The sequence below is a fragment of the Alosa pseudoharengus genome, unplaced genomic scaffold (assembly GCF_046254945.1).
Source record: "Alosa pseudoharengus isolate Yale_2024_CS ecotype anadromous, Long Island Sound unplaced genomic scaffold, YU_APseudo_1.1 YU_APseudo_1.1_scf_10, whole genome shotgun sequence".
Classification (NCBI taxonomy): Eukaryota; Metazoa; Chordata; class Actinopteri; order Clupeiformes; family Clupeidae; genus Alosa; species Alosa pseudoharengus.
Window position 1 is genome coordinate 13612002 of NW_027468565.1, and position 27442 is coordinate 13639443.

General features: G+C 40.8%; 1 protein-coding gene across 3 annotated transcripts in view; it reads right to left on the reverse strand.

Moving 5' to 3' along the window:
- cadps2 (Ca++-dependent secretion activator 2) overlaps positions 1-27442 on the reverse strand; it is a 102963-nt gene that overhangs the window by 56836 nt on the left and 18685 nt on the right. For all 3 annotated transcript variants that reach the window (XM_076264374.1, XM_076264363.1, XM_076264383.1), the window contains exons 3-8: positions 17840-18172; positions 10225-10305; positions 9805-10035; positions 9248-9369; positions 3175-3286; positions 2383-2522 (exon numbers count right to left, since the gene is read on the reverse strand). In XM_076264374.1, coding sequence (XP_076120489.1) covers positions 2383-2522; positions 3175-3286; positions 9248-9369; positions 9805-10035; positions 10225-10305; positions 17840-18172 — 1019 coding nt within the window. The remainder of the gene's footprint in view (positions 1-2382; positions 2523-3174; positions 3287-9247; positions 9370-9804; positions 10036-10224; positions 10306-17839; positions 18173-27442) is intronic.

Genomic DNA, 27442 nt, shown 5'->3' on the forward strand with positions numbered 1-27442 from the left:
TCTGCCTCAACCTCCATTTACCTCTGTTTGCTCAGACAGAAAGCAGACTCCAGATGTGTGTGTGGGTGTTTGTGTGTTTCTGAAAGAGATCAATGCTTATTATAAAATATAGAGTAAAAGAGAGACAGAGACAGTGTAAGACATTAAATAAGTATATAAGCACTAATAGGCCTACAAATGACACAGAATGTACGCGTTGTTAGGCATTTGTGTACATGATGTTTTCTCTCTGCACGTGTGAGTGCGCTTCTGTAGCCTCCAGTTCTCTTCCCAGCCACTTGTGCGGTTAACTGAAGAGGTAATTACTCTGTGAAGAGGCTCCTGCCAATTAGGGGAGCCGCAATGCTAATTAGCTGGCTGAAGGGAGAGGGCCGACCCCCTGACCCATCTCCTCCAGGAGGTGTAGGCCCCCACAGCCCGCCCGACTCATCCCCTTCACACGCACACTCACTCTCACCCAGCCGCTCCATGCTCACATCACCAACACAAGCTGAGACAGACTGGGTCTGCAGGAGAATACTGTTCAGAATGGCACCATATGTCTTCAATGGACTAATCAAAATAACAGAATGACAGATTTATTTTAAAAAACAACAAAGAAAGATAGAGTGCAGCTGGCAATCTTGAGCCAACTGTGGCCATTTTGAGTTTATTCAAGATCAACGGTCCTTAGTTATCACAATATATGATGGTTAATATAGCTAATATAACTTCCATTTAAGGTGGAGGAACCACACACATCTTATTCACTTTCACTTGGAGATGGAGATTCTCTCACTGAAGTTGGATAAAACTGAAGAAATTTGAAAAAAAAAAACTTTACTAAATTCAAAATAGGAGCCATGATAAGCTGATATTGGGAGCTGATATTTTTAACTTTCTAGACAATGGGAATGTCATATATAAATATCATATATCATATGAAAACTTCTAAATATCAGTCTCAAATTTGTTTCGCATTAGACCTTTTTTAAGACTAATATGACAAGGAGTTAAACAAATAAGTGGAGAGAGAGAGAGAGAGAGAGAGAGAGAATGCTTTTAAATCCCACTCCAGCCCGTGCCATTGCTTGTCCCCTACTGCTCTCTGGTGGAGATGTTTTGCATCAAAGACATTCAATACAAACATACTCCACTTGTTGGCTGTCACTCTTATGAATGTAGGAACAGCTTCATGTTTACTTCTACTACTAATACAGAACCAAAATTGTTGTAAATAACTGCAGTATCGCTAAAAGATATAGTTAAACATAAAATACTTTTTTCATTTAAACCTTCTACCTTTAGATTTAAACCTAATACAATTTCCTATTGATTTTTACCCGCGGCATTTTCTTCCTGCTACTTACTGCTTACTTTATGTTTTGTCCTTTGTCTACTTTTAAAAAGACTTCTTGGTCTATAGTTCAAAATCAAAACCAAGCTGAGGAAACAATATGTGAATAAAGACTACAGTAGTTAACAGATAATTCATGAACACTGCAACCACCCCCATCATTATCATCAACAACACAATTAGTACTATCACTACTACTACCATTTCTACTACTAGGCTACTCAGAGGTATACAAGTCTGGGTTCAGAAAGTGAAAGTCCTAGCAGGTATTGGTTCTACTTGTGTGGACACATTACAGGTGATATTACTAGGTGATAACTAGTTAGCAGATCTACCTCCCTAAAGAGTTGTGCTAATTAGAACAAGACAATTTAACGAATAGTTGGAAAAAAATGTGGTAGGACTTTCTGAAGTCAGACTTTTACACCTCTGCTACTACTCTGTTACTACTACAGATTCGACTGTTAATAATAAAACACAATAAAATGAACAATAACAATAAAGCATGAGTCAACTACTGATGTCGACAATATCACTACTGAGATAGCTAGTAGAATATATTTTTTTAGACGCAAACATTGTATTAGTTGTCTTGTATTTAATTAATGTAACTGCCCCCTATGACCACTAGAGGGATGAAGAGTGCCAATAATCTGGCACAGGAGGCTGTCTGCCTTTTGTTGGAAGATTTTCTTTGACCTCAAAACCACCTGAATGATCACAAATGTATTTGTTCTGCTCAAGAAATTCATCCTTGGCTCGTAATTCATCCTTTTCATATTTGAAAAAAAAAAAAAATCAAGACCATTTTGAAATAACTACAAAAGTATTTTAAAGTAACTTCTAACATGTACAGTAATAGCTTCTTTAACTCACTGAAAGAACTTTAACTCACTGAATAGAGTTCTATAATAGTCATGTAATATAAATAGACACCTATGTATGCTGGCCTCATCTACAGACAAGTAACTGCACAAAAGCACCCTAATGCAGTATTCCCTGTAGAAAAACAGCTTGGAGCAAGACTGCATATGGTACGGACATACCCACTGTGCTTCATGTTGGGTGGCTTGTCCATCCTCACAGCCAGCTTAATCTTCAGGTCACTATCCTGGCTGTTCTTAGGCACGACCATCTTATGCAGTTCTGCAGCCTTGGGCCCATTGGTGGTGGGGTTGAGAACCACCTGTTGAGAATGCAACACATAGAAGATTGGGGACAGGGCCACAATGAGACTTCATTATCCAACTCTTTATCTCTTTCGGTGGATGGAGGGAAAGGCACTGACATGGATAGGCAGACAGGAGGGGGGGTGCTTTAACAAGAACATGGAATCTTGAGGATGAGCAGATTGTTTGCTGAGGGTTTCTAATGGGAATCTCTCCATCTGTTACCCAGGGAAACAGCCCTAATGACTCGGAGATTCACACTTGAAGCGCACCAACACATTTTATCATCTGTGCATACAGTACACACACATGCACAGATACGCACACACAAGCATGGAGAAACAGACACAGTCACAGACACAGACAAATACAGAAACCGACACAGACACACGCACGCACACACTCTCTCTCTCTTACACACACACACACAGACACACACACACACACACACACACACACATTTTACACATACACAAGTATTTTTAACTTATGACACAACATCTGCTTGCAAATGCTAATGACAGATTACAAATCACAGACACAGACATACAGCCTATTAGTCCAGTGGAATCACTTATGTGTGAGTGCTTCCATTGATCTCCATAACTGTATGGAGACATACAGTTACATTATACACTGACCATAGCACTGACTGAGGACCACTCTTACCCTCCCCAGCTCCTTGTCCTCTAGGGCCAGCACTCCTGTGCTCTCTGTAAAGAGTTTCACCTTGACCATGGGCAGGGGGTGTGTTGTGGTGAAGTCTCCCTGGGTTCCCCACCTGAAAGGGTATCCATCGTACTAATTAGAATTATAGAAGTTTAGTTCCAAAACACACGCCTATGTGTCTTCTCATGTTACACTTGCACCTCTAAAAATAATATCTAACACTACCTTCCCACCACAAGGCCTGAGGTCCTCTGACAGATGATGAAAAGAATCATTGTTTCAGGGCACACAATTATATGATAGAAACAAAAAACATGATCCATGTCTGTTTATGTACAGCAGTAAAAGCCACAACTGATGAACAGAATTGAGGTGCGTAGGGTTCGGTTCCACTGATAAAATAGTACAAGGTTCAGACGAATCCAAATCACGTCAAAAATGTATGGATGGATTTATGATTAGTATCCATGCCAAAAATAATATGTTTGTATGTTTATGCCAAATATACAAAGACTTAACACATGCACTTGTGTTCTGATGGTTCTGTGTAAGTGGCTGATCTGATGCTGGGATGTCCATGTGGGATTCTCTGTTTTCCTGTCTGGCTGATTTGGACTGTTTGGATGCGCTTTTGATTCCAAATGTTGCTATACAGTATGTGCCTAATCAGTATGCAAATGTATGCATATGAACATGAATTAACATGTGCATGCACTGCAGGAGAGTTAAAGGAAAATGCCGCTGCATCTTCAGCATGCGTAACTGTTTGTGTGTCAGTGTGTCTGTGTGGGTACATTGTGTTATCTTTCATATGTTATGTGGTTTTCTGAAATGTTGCATACTGCTGCGTTGACATGCATCCATAGTGATCTTTAAATCCACACTGCCAAAGCCGTGTCTGCATCTCAAATCAAAGCGATGGATTCCTAGGACTTGGACCAGCCTCAGAGGAGCAGGTATGGAACATTGGGAATGGAATACATATCATGAGATGAAGGCAATCTCAGTTTGATTAGTTCCAGCTGCTCCTCCCCATTGCCTGCCTCCCTTCATCAGACACAGACATGCACACTGCATGAACACACACACATGCATGTACGCACACACACACACACACACACGCACACGCAAGAGTGCACGCGCACACACACACACACACACACACACACACACACACACACACACACACACACACACACACACACACACACACACACACACACACACACACACACACACACACACACACACACACACACACACACACACACACACACACACACACACACACACACACACACACACACACACACACACACACACACACACACACACACACACACACACACACACACACACACACACACACACACACACACACACACACAATTTGATCAACCTCAAACTCATCACCTGTCTGTAAATATTATTATCCTGGCACATACTATCAGTGACAGCTCTCTTGCTTCAACAGTCTTTCTGTTATCTTGTGCAAGAAAATGAGAAGCTTGATTGGTTTTGTCATTCTGTCATTCAGCAATATTTGTGTGAGCTTGGTTCACAAGTTCAGCTTGAGGCTGCTTTCAAAGACTAAGTCAACAGTACGAGTCTACGGTCAGACATCTGGTGCTCCAAAGACAGAGGGAGACAAAACACTGCCCACACACAGCTGATCTCGTCTGGGTGCAAATGCCCAATGAGCTAACTGCTAACTTATGTGTGACGCCCTTCAGCATGAAAATGCATATGTGTAAGTGCAATGTGCAAGTGTGAGAATGTGTTGAGTGTTTGTGTGGATGAGTGTGTGTATGTGTGTGTGTTTGAGAGTGGGAGAGAGAGAGAGAAAAAGAGAGAGAGAGAGAGAGAGAGAGAGAGAGAGAGGGGGAATGTGCGTTTGAGACAAAGCAGCTTATAAAAAGTTGAAGTGTCCTCAAATTCTCTACCTGACGGTGTGCGGACAGTCCAAAACAACAGAAAAGGTCTCAATTTTTCACTTCCTCAGTTGCCATGGCAACTGAAATGCGACACAGCCATCAAGCTGTGCTTTGCCAAGGAACAAAAGCCAATTAGCAGTTCACTTGAAGAGGAAACCGGGGAGCTTTCTGAGGCCCAGTGGTAAGTTCTCTTTCATGGTTTTGTGTTATTGTTTATTTGGGGAGGTAGGGAGGATTGCTGTTTGTCAGCATGTGGTAAGCCATTCTTCTACAGTCCAATCAAGCTTGGGTCAGGCTAGTAATAGGAGTAGCACGGCTGACTATGCACATAAATGTTAATTGATTTGTGCAAAGCAACATTATCAAAAGTACATAGCAAACAAAGAATTTATTCAAACATCATGTTGTATATTTTCAGAATTACTTCACAAGTCCTTGGGCCAGCAAGGTGCAAAGAGACTAATTCAAGAGTCGAAGATATCGAGAGATGCACTCTAACCACACTCACATCTCAACACTAGAGCACCTTCAGACAAGAAGGCTTCCCTGTGGATATGACTTGATATCTCTAGGCGTAAAAAGGACCAATATCTCCATCTCAGTAGATAGGGGTCCTTCTATTAGAGTGCTCTAGTGCTGCTGGAGTGTGGCTACCTCAAGGGTTCACCATCATTTCTAAGCCATTTCTAATCATTTCTATGTGGCTACCCCCATAGACAGGGGTGGAAGGATTGTGTTTTGCTCATCTAGTTTTCTCCAGCAAAATAGAAGCATCAGCTTGTATTCTGCTGTGTTGTCAGGAGAGTTTCTATAGGATTAGAGCAAGTCGTCATGGCGTCAGGGCGAGCTTAGTGACATTGTGAATTTGTTTGTACATGCAACTCTTACTAATTCTTTTCAGAAGTATTGCAAACAATTGCAGTTGTTCATTCATTTATTAAAAAAATACACATTAGTGTCTTTTAATACTGACACAATAAGCCATTGGTTGTGACAAAAGCACCTCAACAGCATCTCAATCTTTGTCCATCATAGTATCGCATAAGCTGTTGTGATTGGCTGCTGGGGTTTCAGAGATTTGGAAATCAGTTTCAGTGAGCTTCCAGAGGGATCTGCCGGAGCAAATAATGAGCTCTCAGATGTTGTCTAGTTCCCAAGCTAAAGCAACTATGGATCTGTACTGTAACTATTTGTATATATGTTCACATCACAGAGGATGTGAATACTCATGATTACCAGCTCTTCATGATAACCTTTCAGTGACAACACAGAGTTTGGGGTGAGGGGAGAAGTCACAGTGGGAGGAGAGCTGGTGTATAGGTGAGAATGGAATGGAGAGCTGGTGTATAGGTGAGAATGGAATGGAGAGCTGGTGTATAGGTGAGAATGGAATGGAGAGCTGGTCTATAGGTGAGAATGGAATGGAGAGCTGGTGTATAGGTGAGAATGGAATGGAGAGCTGGTGTATAGGTGAGAATGGAATGGAGAGCTGGTGTATAGGTGAGAATGGAATGGAGAGCTGGTGTATAGGTGAGAATGGAATGGAGAGCTGGTGTATAGGTGAGAATTGAATGGAGAGCTGGTGTATAGGTGAGAATGTAAATATACAGTACACACAAGCACAAGTTTAAACTTCATGTAAATGTTATCAATGTTATTTATCACTCTGCCACAATGCTGCTGCTACTACTACTCTGTCAGAAGGTTACGCTAGGACTATGTAAATATACAACACAACTACCTCTATTTTTTTGATATATGTTCTATATTTCTATATTTTGATATATGTTCTATATTTCAGTCTCGCACTTTAATGTCTGTATGTGGTATGTCTGTATATTTTTATCTTTTATTGTCTATGGCTGTGTCTATGTCTAAAGTATGTCTATGTCTGTATTTAAAGTATGTCTATGTCTGCATGGGAAAGTAAGAAACGAAATTTCAATTCTTTGTATGACCAGTGCATGTAAAGAAATTGACAATAAAGCCGACTTGACTTGACTTGACTTGACTTGAGAGCATTGTAAGAACATGATGGGGAAGGTGCAGACGGCGAGGCATGGCATGTCTGTTCATAAAGCTCAGCTGCTGAGGGGAAGGGAGCATGAGGCCAGTGGGTAATGAGAACACTGCTCCTGCACTGGGCTTCATTCACACAATTCACTCAGTGAGCTCAGCCTTTGGCATCTGTGAAAGGGCAGGCTGATTATCTAAAGGACTCCCTCTGTGAGGAGACTAATAACCCAATTGGCATTATGGCGAGATGTGGGACATGGTCAGTGACTCACCTTTAATAAAATCAATAGGTGAGAGAGACATTCCATTCATGTTCACAGCAGAAAGCCGTGAAATATTAAAATGGCCCAAAATTAAAATTATGGGCCCTATCATGACATTCTAAAGTGCATCGTCACTCGTCAAAAGTCTATTCAAATTTAGTAGGATGTCCAGTTCACATTGGGAGGGGTTTCGTTATCAAAAGTGGAGCGCATGGCGCAACAAGGTGTTCCTAGGTTTTTTAATCAGTCATATGGGTGTGTTTGGGGCGTAACATCATTTCAAACCAATGAGAATGACATCTGTCATTCCCTTTAACGGCGCAAAGCGCGATATGTCAAATAAATGTATCGGTATTTTAGCCTTTCAAGGCGCAAATCGCGATATGTCAAATAAATGCATCGGTATTTTGGCATTCAACGGCGCATTTGAAGGAGGATTCTTAAACCATGCTTTACTAAAACCTAGCATAGCCTTCAAGCATTTGCACTCGTCTATTATTTGAACTCATTGGAAAAGTGAAACTAACTTCAGCAAGGAGTCAGTCAACGACAAGACAGTTATATGCAGTTACTTTCACTATTGACTGACAATGGGTTACCACCGAAAACATAGGCTGGAAAAAGCAACACTTACCCTAATGTTGCTCAAATGACTGAATAAAACAACATTTATCCTGCAGAGGAGTTGCTTATATCTCGTGACAGTGCGTCTTCAGCTGTGCTCCATACGTGTCTCTCGCCTCTCCCCTAATCACTTTTAACCGTCATTACCAATTTGCAAATGATGGTGAATAACTACTCATCATGAGATGTACAGTATTTCGTAATATCTTTATTCTAATTATGTTTCCCATTGCAATCGTGCAATTTGTAATGCTTTGCATGGACGTGCGCTGGTGTGCGTTCATGAATGATAGAAGGATGGTGCATGCACCTGCCAATATGACTGTTGACATGCGCTCTTAAAATAGCATATGAACAACCTCGCCATTGACTTCTGACCAGGTTTAGGTGGTATATGATAGCGATTTTTAGACAACGCGCCAGGCCCCTCCCTAGGTTGTTAATTGCCACACCCCTGGGCGCAATGTTTAAAAAATAAACATGCAAAATACCGAATTCAACTTTGCACGGGTGAAAAACGAACTTTACGCCATGCGCTGGTGCCCAAAATACAGCCCTATATCTTATATCTCATATCACATCATGCATCTCTCTAGTTTAAACTGATACATTGATAAATGTGCCACTTGACAAATTAGGTTCATCAGCACCTGGTGGAGTTAAATGTGGGAAGTAATCTGTTCAGAAGTCAGAAGTCATCTTCAGCTCTTTTTGATTCATTCATTCATTTCATCAACAAACAATAGTCAAAGATTTAAAACCTTAGCAGTTAAAAAACAAAATACTGTAGTGAGTGCATATTCACCTGTATTGACCACTTTTTTAAATAGGTTTCTCAAGGCAATCACTTGGTATTGCGAGTAGCATCACAGATAATAAAGGCCCAAAAAAAATAGGATGCAAGAATAATAAATACAAATATGATATAACGGTATTACTAAGGGCCAAAGGCAATTAGTTTGCCTTAGACCAAAACAAACAATACAATACCCAAAATCAGGCTGAATCAGAAAAAATTGAGATACAAAAATCTGAACTAAAAATATTATATCAGCAATATGGTCCCACAGAACCATATTAGTCCAGTTTTATTGATGGCTGAGAAGAGATCAATAAAAAATGAAACATGTGAAATCGCATCCCTTTTTAAAAGTTGTAGGTGTCCAAACGTGTCCTGAGATAAAGCACACCATAAGACACAACAGTGAATGTTGGGCACGTGGTGTGATCACTCACTGTGGTCGCGATGCCTCAGCCTGGTCTGTCTGCAGCTTCTCTCCGCCCTCCACCTCCATGGTGCAGTACACAATCCTGTTGGGCGCCACAGACCTCAGGCCCTGCACCTCCATGATCACTATCTGGACACAACCAGGGGGTCACATCTGTCATATCAAGATTCCAACATGGGAGGCAGAAAATGTACATGGTTGTTGGACAGATCAATGTCTTTATTCACCATGGTTAAGTAAAATGTATAGATTTTTTGTCCACTGACTTGAGTGTTTGTGTGTATGTGTGTGTGTTTGAGAGTGAGTGAGAGAGAGAGAGAGAGAGAGAGAGAGAGAGAGAGAGAGAGAGAGAGAGAGAGAGAGAGAGAGAGAGAGAGAGAGAGAGAGAGAGAGAGAGAGAGAGAGAGAGAGAGAGAGAGAGAGAGAGAGAGAGAGAGAGAGAGAGGGAATGTGTGTGTGTGTGTAATGTCTTTTTCTGATAAACTCTCTTAACTATACCACAATCACTGTCTGCAACCTCAGGGTCCTTACTTTACTTACCATGCACATTGACATCTGACTCACCTCCAGTGTGAAGGAGAGCACCACATCTGATTTGGACAGGGGGAGGTCCCCTTCCTCACCCATGTCCAAGAAGCTGTTCATGGGAGTGAGCTTGGGCTTGATCTTGGGCTTGAAGTCTTTTGCGACAGGCTGGCTCTCCAGGTTGGCCATGAGGAGGTTAACTGCAGACCTGAGCTCCTCCGTATACATGGCCTCCATGTCATTGGACACAAACTTGGGATATCGCCGCTCCTATTGGTTGGAGAGTGAAGTCAATATTGCTCTACTGAATTTCTCTCAATTTACATATAGAGATATATCCATGGTCATATTTGAGTGTGTGTGTGTGTGTGTGTGTGTGTGTGTGTGTGTGTGTGTGTGTGTGTGTGTGTGTGTGTGTGTGTGTGTGTGTGTGTGTGTGCGCGTGTTCTTTAGGGTTACCCTGGCTATTTTCTCAGCTAGTTGAAGCCTCCCGTCCAGCTCCCTGCGGATCTGTGCTGCCTGTTCGTCCACATTATCCAGCTAAGGGAAGACACAATATTAAAACATTAAAACTAAATTCATTCAAGTATTGCAGGTACTTATGCATCAAGTGTATTAATAACTGTATATATATTCATCTGGCAATTTAAGAGCATCTGTAATTGAAACAATAAGTATAAGTATATATACTCTTTTGATCCCGTGAGGGAAATTTGGTCTCTGCATTTATCCCAATCCGTGAATTAGTGAAACACACTCAACACACAGTGAACACACAGTGAGGTGAAGCACAAACTAATTCCGGCACAGTGAGCTGCCTGCTACAGCGGTGCTCGGGGAGCAGTGAGGGGTTAGGTGACTCCCTCAAGGGCACTTCAGCCGTTCCTACTGGTTGGGGTTCGAACCGGCAACCCTCCGGGAACAAGTCCGAAGCGCTAACCAGTAGGCCACGGCAGTAGGCAATGCTATTAAGATAATAAAGTTGGTATAAAATTTTAACTTTGTTCTCCTACTATGGATTACATAATTGCATGGCATGCATTTATTATACTAATAAGTCTAGACACTTCAAGTGTAACGGCACTGCCTTCAGCAAAAGAGTAAGCCTCTAAACATGAAATATAGTGATGTAGACTCAAGATCTGGGAGTTTAAATGGCCACATAGTCTTTAGGTAAGGAAGAGGGGACTTTAGGGAATTGTCATAGATAATTATTTTGATCTATCTAGATAGGAGAGTACAGTAGCTGTAGTTTTTATCTAGCATTGTCCTAAATGATAAGTCTACAGAGTGCTACTGATTCTGAGCACAAGATATCTCAGTAATAGCAGAACTATGTGGTAGTAAAGTATAGGAGCTGCTCCTCTGATCACTGTGACGATCTCAAAACTGCATGGTAATTGCATAAACAGAGATGGCTACAAAGTGATCTCACATTTGGATTCAGGATGGATGAAAATCGTCCCTCTTTTATGTTAATTGTAGTTTGGTGGAACTGATAACTGACAAATAGCTTTCAGTCGTCAAGAAATGCCATCTCTTTCTCTCTCACTCATTCACTCTCTCTTTCACACTCACACGTACACACACACACACACACACACACACACGTTACACAAAAGTGCAAACTACATACTGCAGTGAAATTGTGTGTGTGTGTGTGTGTGTGTGTGTGTGTGTGTGTGTGTGTGTGTGTGTGTGTGTGTGTGTTTAGGTTGATTATAACACCTGAGGGCTATTTTCTGGCACCTGTGGCATGACCCTGAGCTGAGCTTCACAACTCCAGCCATTAAGCAGGAGAAGCAGGTCTGTCCAGGGCTGTCTAGTCTTGCCCTGTCAGAGCACAGGCCCTCCACATGCCATATGTCAAGAAACTGGAAATATGACAACAAGCCCAATCAACACAGTTCACTTTCTCACACTACCCAGCACTGCAGCACACCGCTAGTTCAACAGCTGTATCTGGTGATACACAATATGTCTAGACACCTCTCAGTCTATTAATTTCCCTTGCAAATGTGGGGAAACATGAACAGTTTCAACTTTCCAAATGTAGGTATTCCAAAACAAACAAACAAACAACACACAGAATGCCATATATGCCCCTTAAGCAAAGTTCTAGTCAAATCCAACATCCACAAACATCTCTTCAGAGATGTGTCTCTGTCAGACTGAACAGATCATACAATATACTGATATGAATATCGGTGCATCCAAGCAAGTGCAAGTGTAAACTTCTACCAACATTTAGTTGACTTTACATTCAAAAACATGCAAATGTCTACCAACATTTAGTTGACTTTCTGGGATGTATGCTGTGATGCTATAATAGAATCTATAATAAGCTGTATCTGGAATATTCATTACAGGCTGGTCACTGATTCAGAGTAGACTAGCCACTAATTATGCTGTCAATGTTCATTTCTGACAGGTAATTAGAATTCTGGAATGTGGGTAATCAACCTATTGCTTATCGATGTCTAATTAGGCAGTAATGCATTCAGTGTTTGTGTTCACATTGACTATGGTGAGCAAAAGAGCACAGGCAAGTAGACTACCTAGAAAGGGATTAATTAAGACAGACCCAAAGTCATCACTATAAGTAATTACACCTTGCAACACACCTGGAGTATGGTTTCAGGAATTTATGAATGTCAATGTCTTTCGATTAAAAATACATATAGTGAATATTTCTCCCCACAGAATATACAGTAGCTCTTAAGTCTTCACCATGTTATATCTGAAGGCCAACTACACAAGTAAATTTCCAAACCTACCTGTAACTTGGCAAGGGTATTATTCATAGTAAAACCCTATAGTAAAATTCCATGCCTCCAACCGTGATCGAAAGGTTAATATACATGTTAATCTTAGTTAAATTCTCTTTGTGGCACTGTTTAACAAAGACTGTACTGTACTTTCTGAATAGATGTTTTGGTTTAAGCACTGTGAAGAGTTGAAAATGGTCAGGACTAATATAAAGCCACACTAAATTTTAAAAGCTTGTCTCTCTTCTTTAAGTCAGTCCAATTCTGTTATCAGGAAGACATGCAGTGGAAGTTATACATAACATGTCCCTCCCAGGCTTCTGTCCATAATCCAATCAGAGACAAAACATCAGCGTGACAGCTTCAAAGGAACTGTCAGTTGCAGTTTCTCTGACACCCTTTGTCAAATATCCCTTATAAATGTAGAGCAAGCACTTACCAGCAACTCAAACTTGTAAAACGCACCTGGTGATACTGATATTGCCATGATGGTTAGCTTTATCTTATTGTTTACCAATTTTACTTCAAATGTTGAAGTTACATAAAACATGGATATACTGTATGATGTAGATGATCCAAAACTTAATTTAAGGTTTTGTTACCAATGATTAATACCATGACTACATGCTGCCAGTGAGTGTATTTCAGTGCTATCCCATTAAAAGTAGCCTATGTTGAGGCAAAAAGAATGATTCATCTGCTGTCACTGACCTCTTAACGGCTGCTGCATTGAAGGGGTTGGCTGAACTGACAAAAAGGGTTTGATGAAAGAAGCCATTGGCTTTGATTACATGTCTGTCTTGTCACAGGAAGATGAATATCCAGCACCATCTGTGAGTGAGCGGGTGCTAATTTATTAGCTCTTGCTGTGAGCTCACCTGCTAGCCTTTTTCACTCCCCCCACTGCTGCAAGCTAACGAGAGCTGACAGGGTGGCTCTGTGAGGCTAGAGGGGCTGGATGTGTTCATTAGGTGGGTGGATGACAGGGAGCTGACTCTCCCTCTGGCACTCCTTCTTGCCTTTTGCCATTTGCTCCCTCCTTCCGTTTCAGACCAGATTGGGGTTGTTGACCTCTCTGATCAGATGGGACCAGCTGTGGTTCTCCACCCACCCACCTGAGCAAGCAGCCCCCAACATGTGCCTCTAGACCACCTCAGACACAAGCTCTCCTCTCTGCTATCATTTACATGCCCTCATTTATTAGAATGACACCGATAACGCCACTCTATGTATGTATGCATGTGTGCGTGTGTGTGTGTGTGTGTGTGTGTGTGTGTGTCTGTGTGTGTGTGTGTGTCAAGTCAAGTCAAGCCAGATTTATTTGTATAGCGCATTTAACATGCACAGAGTGCAACCCAAAGCGCTCCACATATAAGACATTGTCATTGACACAGACTAACAAAGACAATAGATGCCGGACGGAGCGGCGTAGTCGCCAGCGTACCCGTGACACCAAGACATACAAGACATACAACAAACAAATTAATAAATAAAATAAATAAAAATTAAAAATAAAATTAGTCCAATTTCCAACCGACTGAAAATGTCCAAGGGCAAAGATGACCCGCGTGAAAACTGCGCACAGCTGTGTCTTCACAATGCAACACCAACAAAGTTCTTTATAACTGACCAACCCGGAGAATTCAATGGCAGTCTGGAGAGCACTGGAAGGACAAGACAGTCAGAATTTGTGATGGGCGACCCTGCTGATTATCAGCTCGGTGGTCCTAGACAGTGACCGTTTGTTGTTTGTTGTTTCATGGTTAACACTGTCATCAGAGTTTCTTAGCACTCAATCCAGACTCCAGGCACCGGTAGATGCTAGCATGGCAGCTCGCATGTCAGCCGCAGCTCGGTGGTCGTGGCAGCTGCAGATCACTTGCAGATTGATGTTAGGCACCCTTGCTGAGCAATCCCTCCGTCCAGACATTGGATGTGCAGCGTCACGGATGGATGAGGGACTTCAGAATCATAAGGCAGGCTAGCCAAGGCGCTCATCAGCCCAATGGAAGCTGGTTAACGTTAACTTGACGTTGATGGTGTCAGCCGAGTTTGTTAATCAGTTAAAGGACTAAGAATAACACAAAAACGATCGAAAATAACATAAATAAAGAGTGATTACATTTAACTAGAAAAATAAATACAAAAAATTAACAGAACATTACATAAAATTACGAACATAAATACAAACAAAAACATGATGCCAGACGGAGCGGCGTGTCTCGCCAGCGTCCCCGTAACCTAGCAGCAAGTGTGTGTGTGTGTGTGTGTGTGTGTTTGTATTTTTATTTGCATGTATGTACCTAAAATTTAACGGCATGGTTTAGAAGTACAGTGTAACCAGAAAGTTTTCAGACCCTTTCAAGTTTTCCACATTTTGTTATGTTTCAGATTCATCTTAAAATGGATTACATTATTTTTTTTTTCTCATTAATCTACATACAATACTCCAACATACTACAAAAAAAAAAAACTGATTTTTGGAGTGTTTTGTAAATTTATAAAAAAATAAAAGACTAAAATATTCCATTTACATAAGTATTTAGACCCTTTGTTATGACGCTTGCAATTGAGCTCTGTTGCATCCTACTTCTAGCAATGGTCCTTGAGATGCTTCTAAAACTTGATTGGAGTCCACCTGTGCCTAAATGAATTCACTGGACATTAGTAGGAGAGGCACACATCTCTTAATATAAGGTCTCACAGTTGTTGGTGTATTGTCCTTCTTTACTCCTCTCTCATCCTCTCAAAGGAACTCTGGATCTCATTCATAGTGACCATTGGGTCCTTGGTTACCTGTCTGACCAAGGCCCTTAATCCCGGATTACTCAGTTTGGCTGAGTGGCCAGATCTAGGAAGACTGTTGGTTGTTCCAAACTTTTCCATTTGAGAATGATGGAGGCTACCGTGCTCTTGGGCACTTTCAATGCTGCAGAAATGTTCTTGTATCCTTTCCCAGATCTGTGTCTTCACACAACCCTGTCTCGCAGGTCTACGGACAATTCTCTCGACCCTTGTGGCTTGGTTTTCACTCTGACATAAACAACTGTGAGATAAAGAGATGTGTGCCTCTCCTACTAATGTCCAGTGAATTCATTTAGGCACAGGTGGACTCCAATCAAGTTGTAGAAGCATCTCAAGCACCATTGATAGAAGTAGGATGCACCAGAGCTCAGTTGCAAGCATTGTAACAATCTGCTTGGGAGTTTTAGATTATTAAGAAAATATCACGGGATTCATGGACTGAGTTACCACTAATGAATTTGCTTCTTTTAAATTAATTCAGGAAGACACGGGATTGCAATAGAACTTAATGTGACATGTATTTCCCAGACACACGATATCACAAATACACCAACACACAGTATTAATCACACCATATCCAACAAAAATCGTGCTGCCAGTTTAAATGTCTATGCGCGCAGGCCACGCGCCTTCGCCAGCACGGAAACAGCGTCTCAAAGTCTCTCAAAACTCCACGGCAAAGTACCCGACACGAATGAAAAAAACTCCACGGCAACAGTCTTAATAATCGATTGGAAAAGGGGAAAGAAATAATCCACAACGTTATTGCCAAAAAGAAAAAATAGAAAAATAACTCCAGCGATAGAGAACAAAAAAGGATCCTTCTCACCGGTATCGGATGTTTTTATCCACCACGAAGGAGGATGGATTCTCTCCGAACAGACCCGGCTGGTAGGTAAGTAAGCGATGTCCGATAAACCTTTTCCCTTGTAAGCTTATGTGTAACAGGTCTCTCGTAGGCTCCCTGCGTAAATGTTAAGCTTTCTCCTTAGCACACTTCCTCGATTTTTATTCTCTTCAAACTTAGCGCGTCATTCTCCTGACAAAACATTCCCAGTCAGCTGACGGGGTTTGACAGGTCACCCCAGTCAGCTGGTCTAGCCCAACAACATAAACAAAGTAACATTGATCGGTTAAATGACAGACACAGTAGTGCGCTATAGAGATCCAAGTAATGCATATGAAGTGTCCTTTTATTTTATTTATTTTGTGTGTAGATTGATGAGAAAAAAATTAATTGAATCCATTTTAACATCTTTAAAGTCTGAAAAATAACAAAATGTGGAAAACTTGAAAGGGTCTGAAAACTTTCCGGTTGCACTGTAAGTCATTGAACTTGGAATATATCTTACGAATATCACTTGCAGGAGAATGGAGATCAAAGAGGAGAGAAAATATCTCTTGTTGGGGTTTCAGGGCAGATGTATTCCTCAGTAAATAGTTCCTCAAATCAGTCCTGTGTGGAACAGTGGTGCTACTTAGAGCCAATTAGAGCCCAAGACCGGGCAAAGCCCTCACTCTCGATCATTCTCCTCGGGAGACATAGTGACAGTCGTGCTGAGGGTGACCGATTACCCATCAACCTAACCTTTACCTTTACATGTCTTCATTGTGCATGGCAACAAAGTGAAGCCACTTGAGTTTGGATGATTAATAAAAGGGTACCAGAAGAAAAGAATGAAAGAAAAGACGATAGTTGGGATCTCCTGTGAGGTGGTTTGAGATCTGGGCACTGGATATTACTACAAAAGGAATCAGATTTATAGGAGCAGATATTGTAAAGGAACAGGGGCACTCTCAGTGAGATTCAGTGTAATAACTATTTTGGGCGAAACAATTTCTGTTATCAATTTCACACAGGAAATTAAAACTAATAGTGCTTAAGTGGAAACTTGGAAGCCTAGACCAAGCGTCAACCCATTCTTTCTACATTCAATGGACTTATCAGTCTTACCACATTTTGCTCTGAAAGAGAATTTCAGTTAACACTTACTGCCATTAAGATGTATTACCATACAATATATACAATTCATTTTAAAATGAGACCATCATTGTCTTAAAACAGGGGTTCCCAACCTTTTTTGGCAGGTGACCCTATTTTGATGTCACAAAACGTTGGTGACCCCAATCATTCAGAAAGCGCCTATCTCATCTCTGCTGTAACATCCAGTCAAAACCGGTGCTTTGAATTTCAAGCATGATTACATCAATCATAGATCTCATGTGGGCTGTCTAAGTTTATTTTTACGTAACTAGACTGTAATGAAGAATCCATATTAGATTCATGAGTTTTTTGATATTTGTTTTATTAACTATATTCGTATGTAATGTACTGGTCAATTTTAAGATTTTAAGACCCAGTATCTCAGCCAACCCCATTTGAATTTTAGGTGGCCCTACATGGGGTCCCAACCCATGGAAAAAGAAACGTAGATTATTACAGTAGGTTATCAGTTGTTGACGTGTTATTAACAGTATAGCTTATTCTTTAGGCCACTTACTTGACAGGCATTGTAAAGTAGCTGATGCTCAAACTTCTTGATCCCAAGGATCTGCTGGAACATCTCATAGAGCTGCTCCTTGCTGAGGATCAGCTCGGACACGGCGCTGAAGTGCGCCCGGTGGGCGTGACGACGCACGTCCTCCTCGCCCCGGTAGATAGCATCGAACTTTGTGATCCAGGAGCTGAGCACAGTCTCTTTGCTCAGGCCGTCGATCTCAGGCAGGCTGCGCACCCGTCTCTCAATGTTGTTCTTGAAGACCTCACGGAAGTCGTTGGCGGAGCAGCCGCCCCCTTGAACCATCCGGGCCACGCGCTCGCTCTTCAGGAAGCCCTAAGAGGACAACAGGACAACAGAGGCGCTCCATTACTTATCATTATGGGCCAACAACATAGCCTGACGAGCCAGACCCACATTAAAATGTAGGGTCTGGGCACTCACCGTTTGCAGTGCTCAGTCCGAGGGGCGGGATAATCCCCTAGGGATCAATAAAGTATCTATCTATCTATCTATCTATCTATCGGTTGTCTTTCAAATTCTCTCTGCACGCAATAGGGCAGCGCTATGAGTCCCATACGTTTCCCACCAGCGGAGCTAGTTGGCTAGTTCAAACTTTTGCCAACTTAATGAACGCTTAACTCGTGTCACACTGTTCGCCAACAGCAACATTATCTTATTTGTTTTCAAGTAGCAGGGAATTCAAGCCAAACCGTTGCAACTCTGCCATTAATCATTATGTTAAGCCCGCCTAACGACTCTATACACAAATTGATTGGCCTGATAGAAGTTTAATTTTTCGAGCTCACAAGCCAACGGAGAGTTGCTAGACTAGCCCTGGCAGCAAATTTAATTTGCTAGGGTGCGTCTAAAATTTCTAGGCTACCAACAACAGGGATCATTTGATTTTTTCAATTTATTTTCTATTTTGATAAATTCGGCTGAATACATCCTAAACCATGGCAAAAGGTGGAATAAAGGTGAAATTAGAATCCATATGGATAAAGCTGTAGCATTAGTAAATTGTAATACCGCTTATAATACCAAAACACATTTAATCCATTAATTTATTTATTTCCTTGGCCGGGTGGTGCAGTCTTAGGGGAAAGAGAAGTTGTTGAAGCATGAAGAACACAGCAGATGGAGGCAAATCACTGCTCCTCACTGGGAGTAATGGAACGGAACAAAAGCACTTCAGCCAGTCAATCTCACCAAACAGGGACACATCCATTCTGCATCTATACCTCAGAGATGCCAACAGCAAAGCACAGCAACATGTAAATGCACTTTTAAATAAGTAACTGTCTTCTGTTTTGTTCTGTTTTATTTCACATAAATTCATAAACTGTCCCTAGAAAGGGATTTGGTTTCTGTTTTGTTTAAATCATGTGAGCATGATGAAAATATGAAGGCACAACATGACATGGAATTAAAATAATAGTCAGTTACTTGTAAATAAATTTTTTTGCTTTATAATAATCTTATTCCTCAAAACTTTCCCCACTACATGAAGAAATTAGAAGATAGAGCTAAAGGTAGAGCTTCGGACAGCTACATCTTGTAAAACACCTGGGATTGTACACACGGCAAAACAGCTGATCCACTCATCTTGTTCCATTAACATACCTGGATGTTGTAACAGTCATTAACCCACCTGCCACTGCATTCATCTGAGCTGAGATATGTTACAGCACTCCAGTATGACATGCTTTGAAATATGAAATGTACAAACAAAGATTTATCAGGTAAGTGATACAGGCGAGAATTACCAATGTTTTAAGAACAAGCTTCTCATCTACATTCAGGCTACAGCAGATTAAGCATCTACTTCCACCAGGGCAGAGGCAAAAAGCTAATTTCCACGCACAGTACTGATGACGTAACCAATCACAACATGGAGACACTTCCCACATCCACAGGACATGTTCTGTGTCACATTTCCCGGCATGTGAATCATCTCTAAAATGATGATGTACTGTATTTAAATATATTTCCACCAATGTTTTCATTTATGCTTTACACTAACAAAATTAATTATTTGATCTGATTATCAGGGGATCCCCGCCGATCATTGGGCTCCAAGCAGATTGTGTGAATACATTTTTTACATTTTTGTAGTTCTTGGGGTATTGCAATGTATCAGTTGCAGCACCCCTAAGGAAGACGTTTCACTAAGAATTTGGTACTATGTGACATTTAGAAGTTTAAACCTCTACATCAAATGACATTGTTTAGCGAAGTGCTAGATTACTGTTGGCATGTAGATTACCTACATGCCAACTTGCATATATTTTCTGTCAAAACAGTTTGCTTTTGTGCTATTGCTTAAAAAGCTACGCATCCTAATAGTTCACATACAGTATAATTCTATTGTTTATTGTGTCCAATTGAAAAATTGGACATGCCTGTTCCTGAATGTTCTCCAGTGGCCAATCCTGCCACTCTGAACGGACATGGCTCCCACTAGCATTTGTGAAGCCAATAATGGCCAACCGATTATAGCAGGTAAGGGCAGGGGCGCCGCTAGGCTTGTATTCCATAGTACGCACCATGCGGGGCCCAGGCCGCTAAATTAGCCGCCACAGGTTTTTTTTTTTATTGTTGTAGGCTAATATTGAATGATTTCACAAATAAAGCCGTAAAAAAAATTGTACGCACAGTGCATACAGGATTACGCCTGCCGGCACCACTGGGTAAGGGTGCATTTATCATGCTATCCTCCCTGAACTTGTCAAGCAAGCCAACAGCACTGTAGCAAGGAGCACTCAAACCATCAAATCATTTCCATTTTCCACATACAGTGTACACACACACCACCAGCTTTGCTCAATAACAAGACCCACTAAGCCCCTTAATCATGATTCAAATCTGGTTCAATCGGTTTGACCTATTGCCACCTTCCTTTCTGTTGTGCTAGCCGTGCTCCTGTATCTCACACAACCCCATCTCAAAAGCCCTTGCCCTAAATGTCACAGCTCTTGGCCACCTGTGGAAACATCCGGGACTGCCAGAAACTCTGAGGGCACCTGCTTAATGCCTCCATTTTGTAACACGACAAATGTCAGACATTATTACTAATGAATCAGCCACCAAGGGACTTCCTTCCCCCCTACTGCTCAGCTTAATTGGCAGTTTCAAATCTCATTTAATTATTTATAACATACAGAGCACTGAACCCCTCCTATTTCTCAGTAAAGAGATTAATATGAGAGATTAATAAGACAGACACCGTTCACAGCCCTTGATTGTATTATTAAAGCCATTGTTACAGACTCAAAAACAACACCTCTCCCTCTCCCTCACACACACACAAAATATATACCTACAGTATATCAATATAATGGCACGATAAAAAAAAAAAAAAACCTAATACAATAAATGGTTACGATAGGAGCACCTGCAGGGGAGAGGAAAATATTGTAAAATATTCATTGATGTGTAGAAATGTGCTGCTTTGAGGAATGCCTGCATCTAGTCTCATGGAAGCCCAGATGCATGACAGCATGATGTTTCACTGCGGTGGAGCAGCAAAAATAATGATCCACGCAGCCATGTGCCCATAAGATAAGATATGCACAGGCACAAAGGCGCAGACATGCACAAACAAATCTAAGCACTCTATACAGTTCTTGTTTAACTCTCAGTGGCTCCTGTAGATAAATGATAGCATAGACTCATTTGCAGATCATTATCAGATCCCTCATGCATTAAACATCTACTGCAAAGTTATATGGTTAGTTGTGACATTGATCTTTGAAATGTTGCATTGAATTTATTGTGGAATAATGAAAGGTTCAACACATGGTAGCACCCAGTACACAATGAGCATTTGCCCAGTGCTGCCTATTGTTGCTAATTAGCTGCATCAATATCTGCACCAGCTTTCTCAAGCGACACTGTGGCAGTGACCCGTATGATTAAGGCAATGGGTGAACATGATGGAAAGCAAAAGCAAATGCCTAGCACTGCCAACAGAGCATAATATGATACTGTAAGTGTAAAACGTCTTACGGACTGTTGAACAAAACAACAACATCAAAGCAGTATGTCACACTAGCAATGTATAAACTGCAAAAAGTTACTCTTTGGTAACATTTCTGAGAAGGAGCTAAGCTATGCATGCACTACCTGGTTTCCTGAGACAGATAGACAGAAGTCTTAAATAAAGAAATCATTTATTTAAAGGTTTCCAGACTACGGAGGTCACCAGCAGCAATGTGCATCAATCAACCTTGCAAGCAATCCTGGAGAGAAAGTAGATGATGCTTAAAGGTATAGTCAGAGATTGCGCAGGAAGTTGCATTATATTTATATTTAAATGTGTTAGCAGACGCTTTTCTTAAAACAACACATATTGTATTTTAACGAAAGACCAAACAAAACACACCCGGAAGGTAGCTCATTCCTCCCTTCAGTATTCCAGAAACCACACAGGGTTTTTTTTTTTTTTTGGGACAGGCTGCCCCCACTTTGTTTCTTTCCAGTTTTTGGAGCCTGGGCTGACTACAGAGACCATTTTATTTTACAGTGTACTGGAATGGGCAGCTAGTGGGTCGTGAGGAGATAATTGCTGAATGTGACAAAAAAATGTATGGGCTTGAAATTTTGTACAATCGCTGATTGCACCTTTAATGACCGCTGAAAAGCTGCAATGCTCTAGCTGAGCACAGGACTTTAGACAATCAGCTCAAAAGTATTTCTAGAATTATAGCTAGCCTATTTGATAAGTTGAGAGGAAGACGTTGATTGGACTTTCAACTAGTTATTAACGAATTGTGTAGCTGAGTTGTCAGGATTGTCCTATCATAGCTTAGACTATATGGTACAAAATTGTTTGCCTGTGCTGTGTTTTGTTATTATTTATGGAGATCCGGTGTTTATGTTTGTGTGTCAGGGTTTTCTGAACTTTTAGTCTTGGTTTACTGTATCATTCTCAGAGCTCAACCAACTTTACAGCATGCAGTATGTTGCCAAGCAAGCATGTAGTGTCAGCCAGAGTAGCTAAAAAGACTAAAACGTAAACAGGTTTCTTTGACTAAGAGCGCATTCACACTTGACCGTTTGGTCCGTCCCCGAGTTCGTTTGGACCGATGGTTCAGTTCAGTCTATCAAACCCGGGTGCGGACCCAGGTCCGCTAGAAAACAGTGGTTTGGGGTACGGTTTGTTAGAACTCCTTTGCAGTTCAAATGCTATCTGTTCCAAAATCAGGAAATAAACTGCCGTTTTTGTGACATTGTCAAGCAATATTGGTAAATGGACGCTAATGTTTATGACATAGACCCAGGACCGCAAACAAAAATGGAAGACCAGCTGGTTCAGGGTTAGGGGGGGGGACTAATCACACTCAGTTAAATGGAACCAGTGTGAAGCCAACCTAAGACAAGGCTAAATGACCAGACCTTTAAATTTGACTTGGTGCGAAATGAAAGAGCTTGTGTGAGGGAGGTAGGCTATTAGGTCTGCTGAGATTGAAAAAAGGAGGAAAAGTAAGCCTAAATTATTACTGAGTCAGGCTTTCAAAGCCAATGCCTAAAGTGCTTGGGACTACTTTGTTCACCGAGCTCACTAATGGTAATTTGTCTCTGAATCTCTGGGCAGTAAATACACAACTACAGAGTTTGCTGTGTAAAATGGAGACTAGTTTCAATTATACTTGTGACAATCCAGCACTAAAGCAATTCAAGGCTGTGAGGGTGTATAATGGGTCTAAAACATCTAATGAAAAGGGCATCAACCTAAAAAGTTAACAAGACACAAAGCAATCTAATCCTGTGTTATTGTACATCAGGATGAACAAGAGCGTTCCCTGTCTTTAACGGTTCCCTGTCTTTAACCAATAATGCATCTATCTTTCAGTCAAATACATTTTTGCAAGCATGCTGGCAAGATATACATGTAGACAGTGTTGGGAGGGTTACTTTCAAAACGTATTCCGTTACTGAATACAGAATACATGCCCAAAAATGTAATCTGTAACGTATTCCGTTACGTTACTCAATCTGAGTAACGTATTCTGAATACTTAGATTACTTCCGCATTGAATTGCATTTTATAGCCTAAGTGTAGGAATGCGGCCATCAAATCCTGCTTAGGCCTACTAAACAGGCCTATTCTGGTGTGTTCTTCTGTTCCAAATGGCTGAAGTGTTAGGCCCACATAGGAGAATGTAAAGTCAACTAAGCTACCTGATACAACTTTAAAATAGCAAGGTGACCACTAAAACTACTGTACAGCAGGCGACTAGGCTAATTAAAACAAACTAAATAAATAGGCTATAAGGGCGTAGCCAGAAAATATATTAGTGTGAGATTTTTCGGTGGCATCAACCCAGTACAAGTGAGGGGCGCATATGACAGGTGGAACGCAAATGACCTGTAAATGTAAACACTATCTAGGCTACTGTATATCAGTGCTCTCAAAATGAACGTGATTGCGTAATGACAATCAAAAACCGCACGTTAAAATATGCTAGCCTACTCGCAAGAATAATTCTTCAGAGGCTGCACCATATAATTAATTTTAAAACGTAAATGTAGATCTAATTAGAAATTTTTTTTTATCCATAAAGCTATTTTAAGTTAGAATAAAAAACGTAGAATGCAGTGCCTATTTTAGAGATTGATTTAATTGTAGGTCTAAATCAACACGTGAACTAGGCTCTGTTTATTGATTAGCAAACTGTGTAACCGATTGGCCGAAGTAGCCTGAGCTATTAATACTTGGGAAAATATCCTTTGAACAGACATCATGAACCGCGATCAGTGAGGAACAGGAGTTACCTCCACTTACTTTACTCCTAATTTGCTGTGCAAACAGTCATTTCAGGGTCTCCGATGACGCGTCCATAATGCACGCTGGCTGCGTTTTGAGGCTAGTGCAAGACGGCGGGGCTTGGATTTAAACATGGAAATCATAGATTGCTTTCAGGAGCTTCTGGGAAATGGAGTTGCCTTAATTTATTTAGAGAGTGAATAAACTTATGAAACAGAGAAGTATCGTCATGTAATCCATTGATTTCAACAATGTAACTGTATTCTAAATACCAACTATTTAACTTGTAACTGTATCGGAATACAGTTACTCATAATTTGTATTCTGAATACGTAACGCCGGTACATGTTTTCCGTTACTCCCCAACACTGCATGTAGATACACTCTTCACTGGCTCCTATAGCGACCAGAATTAAATTAAATCCCTCACTCTGGCCTGCAGGGCACTTAGTGAGTCAGCATCTTGTTATCTGAATTCTATGATCCAGCTTTATGCCCCCTCTCATCCACTGCGATCATCTGATAAGTGTCTGCTCTGTCAGCCTTCTATCAACACTAGGATGTCACAGTCAAGACTACCTTCATCTGTGATTCCTCGTTGGTAGAATGGTTTACCGAATACCCTTCGTTCTAGCAATAGTTTGGGGATTTTCTTATTATTCAGTTAAAATCATTTAGTCTTTTACTGTTATTAGTATTTTTACCATGGTGTGTCAGGTGCTGAACACTGGCGCCTGTGCGCGGTCTCTTGCTTTGTAAGTGCACCTAGTCATTCAGCCTCTTGAAGCTAATTTCCTGCCTGACTACTGCATGCTGTGCAAATCAATTTTCATAAGCAAAAATGAGTATGATTTTGAGCCTGTACCGGAAAATGCATGTAGTAATCACAATCAGCTATTTGCTTGTCACTGTCATGGAAGGGATCAATTTATGCTTAGTTTAGCTGTTAGCTGCCCAGACAGAATATTTCAGCTTTCAGACATGAGAGCAATTTGGCTTAATGATATAGTCAGGGTTAAAATGAAACGAAAATCTTAAAAGTTTTCAAGCTTTGAGAATAAGATAACTTCTAAAAACTTTTAGAGGCTTGGAAACCACACCAGTCAGCAGTTCCCAGTTGAAAACATCAGAACATTCTAAAAATAGCTTGCTGCTGAGGTGAAGCCTATACTGACTATTTATCTGAGGCAACAAAAAACAGCACAATAAAACAATATAAACATCCCCTTCCATTTTTAGATTCATCAGACCCCTCATCTGATCAGCAACAAATAAATAAATGCAAGCGACAATACTTTTCTTTTTATCACAGTAACAGTTAAATAAATCAACTGCAAATATATGACAAAATGCTATATTATTTGACTAATTTTAAAAATGTTATTGCATTTTGTTACTGAAATCCACCCTGAATCAAGGAATCGAGGAACAAAAAAATCCAAAAAAGTTTAGAACACATCTTTTCAAGATTTGATTCAATACAAAATCCAAAATCAGATCAGAAATGTATGGATAACTGTGTCTGGGAACGGTCATCTAGTAGATTAAATCCATACCCCCCTTCTCTCAAAGTATGGAACAGTACATTAAAATTCTGTAAAATGCACTAAAAATATAAAAATGAACTAAAGCTTTATTTAGTATATGTGTACATGCAGTATGTAGATATCAATGAATGTGGTGCTGCTGCATTGGTGCATGAAGGCTGCTACTGAGCAGCCCACTGCCGTGCATTGCATAGGCCTACACCATATTGTGAAGTCTTGAGCAGTGAAGGAGGGTTGGAAAATATCCTGTAGAGATTAGACACTCATTCAACAACATGTCTGGCCAGTCAATCTTATTTTTTTAACATCAAAGAAACTGGTATTGTGGTGCTGAAGAAACTGGTGCTGGTATCCTGTGGCTCACTCCACAGGACAGGTGGTGACAGATTCTCATCATGTGTCACTTTGTAGTCAGGATATAAAGGTATACTAAATGTGCACAAGAAATAAACATGCACTGCTTTACTGCCTCCCTAATTGAAATAAAATTTTACCTAATTGAAGGTAGACACTAGACACTTACTCACATACATACAAACATACAAACAAGATGTGGGTCTGCTGCTGTCAGCACATTGATGCTAATCCCAACATCCATCCCAAGTGTAAACTTTGTATACTTTAATCTGCCTGCCCAATGTTTCATAGGGTAGCAACAGCATGGCATCACACAAACATGATATCTATGATGACACTGCCATGAATAAATGGCTTGACATGTTTTCGTCAGAGATATACCCGAATGAAAACACAGCTTTCTTTTGGCTCTTATTGTGCCAGGTCACTTACATTGTAGCAAAGAAAGACTGCACACAAAGCGCTTTCTTCTGTGACTAGACCTGAAACATCCACATGTTGCTAAGTAACCTGCTGCAAATTCAGAAATGCACTTGTGTACATATCTGTCTGTGTGTGGAAGGCATTTAAATATCAAATTATTGTGATGATTAGTCTGTACCTGTCTGGATGTGAAGAAACTCCTTATTGTTTAAAACTCTGGGCACAGTTTAAAATACATCTGACATTCTCTACTGGCCAAGTATATGTCTGTGTTTTTGAGTATGCTGTAGAAAACTAGTCATTTACAGCATGCTATGGACTCCTACACTTGCACTTCCATTTCAGCTGCTGAATTTTGCAGAATTTCTCAGGGTGATGAATGGATTCTGATGGTCTCCCTTACCCATTATAGACTTCCCCTGATGTTTAGTTTTGTGAGAGCTTTTCTACAAAGCATCCGGGTGGTGTGATGCCATTTTGTACTTCAGTCATGCTCTATTGGAAATA